Source organism: Oryza glaberrima, chromosome 3, assembly GCF_000147395.1.
Source record: "Oryza glaberrima chromosome 3, OglaRS2, whole genome shotgun sequence".
Lineage (NCBI taxonomy): Eukaryota > Viridiplantae > Streptophyta > Magnoliopsida > Poales > Poaceae > Oryza > Oryza glaberrima.
In genome coordinates, this window is record NC_068328.1 from 11,054,580 (window position 1) to 11,061,999 (window position 7,420).

General features: G+C 43.9%; 2 protein-coding genes across 2 annotated transcripts; both read left to right on the top strand.

Moving 5' to 3' along the window:
- Positions 1-3,577, top strand: LOC127765497 (guanylate kinase 2, chloroplastic/mitochondrial). Its single transcript, XM_052290409.1, has 4 exons — positions 1-289; positions 382-513; positions 611-802; positions 2,873-3,577. Exons 1-4 carry the CDS (start codon positions 95-97, stop codon positions 3,209-3,211), a joined length of 858 nt encoding a protein of 285 aa, XP_052146369.1. The 5' UTR covers positions 1-94; the 3' UTR covers positions 3,212-3,577.
- Positions 3,578-4,392: 815 nt separating this feature from the next.
- On the top strand, positions 4,393-7,420 carry LOC127769061 (probable steroid-binding protein 3). The gene is made up of 2 exons (XM_052294761.1): positions 4,393-4,956; positions 6,875-7,420. The coding sequence occupies exons 1-2, from the start codon at positions 4,619-4,621 to the stop codon at positions 7,107-7,109; spliced, it is 573 nt and encodes a 190-aa protein (XP_052150721.1). The 5' UTR covers positions 4,393-4,618; the 3' UTR covers positions 7,110-7,420.

Sequence of the window (7,420 nt, forward strand, 5' to 3'; positions counted from 1 at the left end):
CTCCAATCCCCACATCGGCAGCACATCCCCCTTCGCTCCCCTCTCCTCGTCGCCCTCCTCTGCCCTCCCCTCCCCTCCTTCCGGAACCTTCTAGATGCTTCTCACGCGAAGGTTCTCCTCCGCCCTCGCGCGCTCCCCCCTTCTCCCCAGGTCCCTCCCTCCTCCGCGGGCCGTGCCCGCCACCCCTCCGGCGCCCCGCCCGCCGCCGCGCCGCCTCATGTCCTCCTCCTCCTCCGGCTGGCACCACTCCTCTCGCCCGCCCCCGCCGCCCCCCTCCGGCGCCGACAAGGTATTGGCTCATGCAGTCGTGTGGCTGATTGCGCCGCTGTCGGGTCTCGTATCCACCTAACGATGCGATGCGCGCGCGCTGTGGCATTGCAGGATCAGCTGTTCCGGGGGCTGGAGGCGGCGCTCGGCACGACGTTCAGCTCGGAGCCGCTCGCGCCGCCGCCGCAGCCGATGATCCTCGTCATCAGCGGGCCCAGCGGCGTCGGCAAGGACGCTGTCATCCAGGTTAGACCTTGCAATTGCAATCATTATCCTACTTGTGATGTGTTGGGTTCAATTTTGCCTTCGGCTTTACAATGCTGGGTTTGGGATTGTTCACCAGAGGCTGCAAGAAGAGAGGGAGGGGATGCATTTCGTTGTCACCGCGACAAGCAGAGCGAAGCGGCCCGGTGAAGTTGATGGGAAGGACTATTACTTCGTCACCAAGGAGGAGTTCCTCACGATGATTGAAAGGAAGGAGTTGCTCGAGTACGCACTTGTCTATGGGGAGTATAAGGGGATCCCCAAGCAGCAGGTAACACACACCAGAATGGTGTATTGACTTCACCCTGTTCACATTGATGTTGATACGTAAGTTGCATGTGTAGGACTGGCTCAATTCAGGAAAAGGGAATTTCTATTATTTGTGAAATTTTGATTCTCATAATGTTCTGGTTGTGCTTTGCATATGCATTTATACTTATTTCAAATGGGTTAGCGAATATCTTGTATGATTACTGGAATTTCGTTACATTTACATTAAATGGTACTTCCTCCATTTCACAATGTAAGTCATTCTAGTATTTCCCACATTCACATTAATGTTAATGAATCTAGATAGATATATATGTCTAGATTCATTAACATCAGTATGAATGTGGGAAATGCTAGAATGACTTACATTGTGAAATGGAGGGAGTACTAATAACTCACTAAAGATTTTGAGTAAGCTCTTCTAAATAGGTATTTTGGTCGAGAGCTTAAGCCAATACTTTTCAGGCACTTTAGGGTGGTGATGGACTTGAAAGGAAAGGGTGCTGTGCATCATTTTTATGCTAACAGTATTGCTTTGGTTAGCAAAATGACTTCTCATCTGCACTTATTCTGTTTGAGTTGACTGTTGACGTAAAGTGTCTTCAGAAAGGTGACACTAATTTTTCAAATTGTGCTAATTAGCAACTTTACTGTATTGGTAACAAATGCCAGTCTAACACCCCCCAACCACATACACACACACAACAAAGGATCTGTCAGATAAATCTATACACATCATTTTTTTCATGTATCTGAAAATAAGCACCATAAAAATATTTCAAGTACCTTTTAAGACAAATGTATATTAGAAGTTGTGACTAGTCTAAGATATTGTATTTCTTTCAACTGTTGTTTTTTTATGTATTATTGTGGCAAATCTGTAGTGAAGTTCAAAACGTTTCACTAAGTGCATCACAAAATATTACTACTTACTTTTTACTTGAAGAAGTGATATTTTGCATATGCAATGTATAACAACTTGATAATCTAAATAATTACTGATAACCGAGATATTGGATTCAACACACATGCCCATGGCTTGGAATACCAGTTTTCCTAAAACATTTTCTGTGTACCAATTTTATAATGAAGCATGTTTATAACAAAAACTAACAACACTATGCCTATTTTTGCCCTTGACATCAACTTCTTCAGCGATCTTTGTCATGCATATTTAAATTGTCCAATGGCTGTATAAAATTGCCAAGCAGGATAGTTCAACCCATTTACACTAGTTTTAGTCCCTGTGCGTTACTACCCAAAAAAAAGGTTGTTTTTTTTTGCAAAAACATCAAGCTGTTGCCCCAGACACACATCATGCTCAGCCTACAGCACATTAGCAAATGTGTGGCTGTGGTCTGTGTTGCTGTCTGTCGTTGCGTTGGGCTGCTCCTGGCTAAATTGGACCTGTCAACTTGCCAAGAATGTTAGAGAGGGCCTCACTAGGGATTGTTTAGGAGGGGGATGTGGTTTTTTAGGGAATACAAATACAACTTTTGATAAACTGATTAATTTGTTGAGGTGTTTCCCCCTTTTTCTGTTAGAGATCTTATCGAATGGGGAGAGGTGAGACGACATACGATCACTTACTATCTGAGTCTTTCATATAAGTAAAGGAATGTTACAAAGTAGTGTATACCGAATTGTTTATAAATTATATTATGAGAATTGGCCTGTTCATGTCACTTTAATCAAACTATTGTTCCAAAGGAAACAAATAAGTTAAACCAGTTCCTTAGCCTGTATAAATTATTGTCTTCTACTACAAAAGAAATGGTTGCTTGAACCTTTTTTTGAAACTAAAATGGTTGCTTGAACCTCCTCATGCTGGTGAGGGTTTCCAGCATATATCGAATCATTAACGCTGTAAATTTATGCACCTAATTTTTGTCTCCAGCATCTTGTTACTTCTGTTGTATGCAACTGCAAGCTACTTTGAGTCAATTGGCAAAATGAACAAGGACATCTTGGCATTCATGTATCCTAGAAGTTGCTGTTCTGGTATGCTTAAGTAAAATTGGGTGAATGGTCCATTTGGATAAACTAATCATATTATACTTTTGGTGCCCAGATCCGTGATTACATGGCGAAAGGTTATGATATTGTCTTGAGAGTGGACATTCAAGGAGCAGCAACCTTGAGAGAGATTCTTGGCGAATCAGCAATTTTCATCTTTTTGGTTGCAGAGAGTGAAGAGGCACTTGTCAAAAGGCTAATTCACCGCAAAACAGAAACATCAGATATGCTTCTTGTCAGAGTTGCAACGGCCAGAGAAGAGGTGAAACGCATGAACAATTTTGATTATGTAGTTGTCAATTCTGAAGGGAATCTTGAGGGGGCTGTTAAACAGGTGGAGTCTATCATTGATGCTGAGAAGGCTAAGGTCCACAAACGTACGGTTAATATCTAGTCAATGCTCATAAGTCACATGCTCTTTTAACGGTTTGGAGGAAAATTACCTGGTATTTTTAATCAATTCAAGTTTGAACTATTGTGGAGGAAATCGCCAGTGACAATCTGACCTGACTCTTACAAAAAAGGCCAATTTGACTTACATTAAATTTGTAGCTGTAAGTCAGAAAGTGAAGTGCATGGCAAGTCATTGGAGTTAAATACTGAATATCCTGATTCAAGTGGCTTATAACAGCAATGTACTTGTGCAACTCTTTCTGGGTAGAAGTAGGTACTTCTTATTATTTATATATTATCTGTATTTTATTTGTTTGTTCGAATATTACAAACTACTAATAACTGCTTGGGATGAATCCTTATGCTACGGATATTTCCTTTTCCATATTTGATACTAGTAGGCATTTTCTTGTGAATCGCTGACCGTCTAGACTCAAGCTTTACTGACGATATTAACTTGTTTCTTATGTTCAGGCAGAACCTAATGATTTACAACACTATGACCACATGGTTAACCTCGTGCCGAAATAGTAAACCTTGTTGTAAAGAATTAAAGAAAGATGAACAGGCATAGCAGAATACATCGTAGAAAAACCAAAAGCTCTATCCGGTACTGCGGTACACAACATAGGTACAATATTTAACCATCTCAAAAAAAGAGAGCAAAGTAGAACATAGGCACAATATTTAACCATCTCAAAAAAAGAGAGAAAAGTAGAGTATGGAACGAAATATGAATGAGAGAACACATCAAATCTCAAATCAAAACACAGCAACAGAAGGGCAAATCCAAAATCACACAACATACCGAAGAAGAATGAAGCTCACCAGAATTCCCTCCTCGGATTAATCGACGGCGAAGAATGAAGCTCACCAGAATTTCCTCATGGCGAGGGCGCCGGCCAGAACCCCAAACACTAACAAACCGCAACGACGACGATGTCATTGCCTCTCCTCACCAAAGGGGCCGTCCTCTTCCATCACGATCCGATCCGCTCCACTCCGGCCTCCGGGCGACCCGAAAAGGCCGAAACCCACAGCCACGCCAAGGCCTACAGATCACAAGCCCACAACTCGGTGGCACGTACCAGGCCCAATACCGTGTTTGCTGGCCCAATAAACGCCCGCGACCGAGTGGTGTGGTACTGTGGGTACTGTGGTGGTGGTGGTCGTCGTCGACTCGCCCGCACGCACACGCCCGCGGCCGAGCCACTCTTCTCCGCACGCGGTGCCCGTCTGCTACTCTGCCGTGTTGGCCGCCGCGCCCACCTTTCCTCCCCCGCCCCTTTCCGCTAAAGCCGCCGTGTTCATCGCGTCGGCGACCTACCTACCTACCCTCCTTACTCCGAACTCAGGCAGGCTCTCGTCTCTTCTTCCTCCCTCCTCCCTCTCTCGCCCCAAGCCCTAAATGGCGGCGCAGGGGATCGCGGAGGCGGTGCAGGCCTACACGGGCCTCTCCCCGGCGGCGGCCGTCACCATCCTGGCCCTCATGCTCGCCACCTACCTCCTCGTGTCCTCCCTGTTCGTCGCCCCGGACGCCGCGCCCCCCAAGCCGCCTCCGCAGCGGAAGGAGGAAGAGCAGCAGCAGCAGCAGCAGGAGGAGGCGGGGGCGTTTGTGCCTTATCCGGACCCTGTACAGGTGGGCGAGATCACGCTCGAGCAGCTCGCGGCCTACGACGGCAAGGACCCCGCGAAGCCGATCCTCATCGCCATCCGCGGCCAGGTCTACGACGTCACGCGCGGGAGGTGAGGATTGAATCTTACTGCTACTAAGCTCTGATTTGGTCATGGTTTACGGCAGACTAGGATTGCTGTTGAACTGATTTCACACTGCTAAGACACATCTAAGCTGGAACAAGTAGATGAAACGAATAGGCAGCAGCATTAGTATAGTAGCCATCAAGCAAGTTTCAAAGTGGTAAGAAACTACGAGCTCTTCCAAGTATGTGAAATCATGGACCATAGAGTGCTTGTGAGTAGGTTATCAAACTGGTGGTGTGACATTCCATTTGTTCAGACATGCGAGCCCTGAGGTAGTAGGTCGATGGGTCTTATCAGCTTAGTAAGCTGTTGTTGCAATTAAATTGGTTTAGGGAACTCTGCACGAGTAACGGGGAAATTGCCTATTGTCTATGCAAGTTTGAGCAACAGTCATCAACTTGGCATGGTTTTGCTGGTTCTCACTAGGGTTATTGTAAGGATGTTGTTGTGCGTTTGATTATCCTGGATTAAACTTAGACTAGAGAGTTGAAGTTATATCTACCACCAAGGGCGTTGGTTCAAATGACTTGCTGCATATCCGCAACCAACAAATGCTGTAGTGGGACATATGTGGCTCTGTAAATATTGGATCGTCTGCACAGGCCTCAAACCTCTGGTCCACTTTAGTTAGCTATGACACCATCCTAGCTTCCTTGATTGTTCCTAGTGCTTTTACTTAGTGCTGCCTGCTTAATGTGTAAAATATCGGTATTGGTAACATTCGTCTCATGGAACTTCCTAATTCAAAATATAACTGCTCGTACATTGTGGGATAACAGATCCATGTATGCCTTGTACTGTTACACAACCTTTCAATGTGAAAGCAAAAGAAATTTAGTGGGTACTGTCGAACTTTAGATGAAAAGGGTTGTGATACTCTTGTCTTGTTGGATCATTTCTCTAAGTTCTAAAGCTAAACTCCTTTTTTTACTTACTGCCTAATTGCCTATTTATTGCTCTACTGATTTGATGAGCTTTAAGTTTTCTTTTGTGCACCAGACAGATGCTTAAATGTGTTGCCTAATATTAGAGAATAACTAGACCATTTGTTTGAAACAGCTGGCTCGATACACTACCATATTTAGCATTTGTTGTATTTCACTCTACCATTTTTCCTATGCTCCCTTACACCTATTTTGATGTACTATTTCTTTGTTTATTTCTCCTCTGATTTCTTGTAAAAAAATATTTTTTATGCTTGGATGCTTGTAGCCTTGTCTCCACCAGACCACCTTACTATTCCTTAAGTTGCATATTTTCTTGCTGTCTCATTGATCCCAATTTATCATGTGTGGTCTTTCCTTGTTTAGTCCATGTTTGTCTAGCAAATGGTATATTCTAGTTGGCACATTATCTGCAACTGTTGTTTAGTAGTGAACTGTTTGTCCTGCAGCCTGCAATTAGGAGTAGATAGTCTGCTATTTCAACAGACAACAAGCATATTCCTATTTGTTGATGCTGTCTAGACTCTAGAGCTCATACTGTAGTTTTCTAGTTGGGTATCCACTATCCCCATGTACTGCCAAAGAATTAGGTATATGTACCTGAAAGTCTGGACCCTTTGTACAAATATTCCACAAGTGCCATGTTGTGGATTAGAGTCATAAACGCACTGGTACTTGCGCAATATACTGCAACAACTGTCAATACTGTGCTTACATACTTCTCAATTTCCACGTCCACATGAGGTTTAAAATGAGATCTCCTAATATATTACATCGTGCATAAAAGAAATGCTTGTATTTTGTCAGAAGCATAGCTCTATCTGATGCTTATTATAATTTGCTCTTGAACAACAGCTCTGAGATGCAGTTAGATCCTACTGGTGCTTGTCATCATGCATCAATAGTTTTATTTTCATTATTCATGATTGTGTTCTCAGTTTTTTTTTTTTAACTCCCAGGCTCTTTTATGGTCCTCAAGGACCATATTCCTTGTTTGCTGGGAGGGATGCAACTCGGGCCCTTGCATTGATGTCGTTTGACCCTATTGACCTCACTGGAGATTTGGATGGCCTTGGTCCAGACGAGCTAGAGGTCTTGCAAGATTGGGAAGATAAGTTTAAAGAGCGGTATCCTACGGTGGGCCACCTTGCTTCAGAAAATGCAGCGGATGGTAACCACGGTGGCGCAGCTTGATCACGAGGAAGGAATGCTTTACTCCATCGGTTTGTCAGTTTCTCTGTTCTTTTTTACTGGATTGCAAGTGGGTAGATCTGATCATATGATGCTCTGGTAGGCTCTGTTGCTTGTGTGCTGTTGTCGTGCGTGACTAATGTACCAGCTTTCCCCATCTGCTTTTATTTTGGTTTGCAGTGGATGAGGAGGAAATTTTGAGCGACTTGACTAAAAACTTGAGCTGTGACTCTCTTGAGTGCTCAGACCATGTGTATATGCTTTCAAGTTTATGCCATAATTTGCGGCTTACTTCTCGCAAGTCGCAACAATTA

Excerpts from the sequence above, each read along its gene's own strand:
- LOC127765497 (XM_052290409.1), top strand. The coding sequence starts at position 95 with ATGCTTCTCACGCGAAGGTTCTCCTCCGCCCTCGCGCGCTCCCCCCTT. Across the intron at positions 514-610 it reads GCAAGGACGCTGTCATCCAG|AGGCTGCAAGAAGAGAGGGA; the intron begins GTTAGACCTTGC and ends ATTGTTCACCAG. Across the intron at positions 803-2,872 it reads AGGGGATCCCCAAGCAGCAG|ATCCGTGATTACATGGCGAA; the intron begins GTAACACACACC and ends TTTGGTGCCCAG.
- LOC127769061 (XM_052294761.1), top strand. The coding sequence starts at position 4,619 with ATGGCGGCGCAGGGGATCGCGGAGGCGGTGCAGGCCTACACGGGCCTC. Across the intron at positions 4,957-6,874 it reads TACGACGTCACGCGCGGGAG|GCTCTTTTATGGTCCTCAAG; the intron begins GTGAGGATTGAA and ends TTTAACTCCCAG.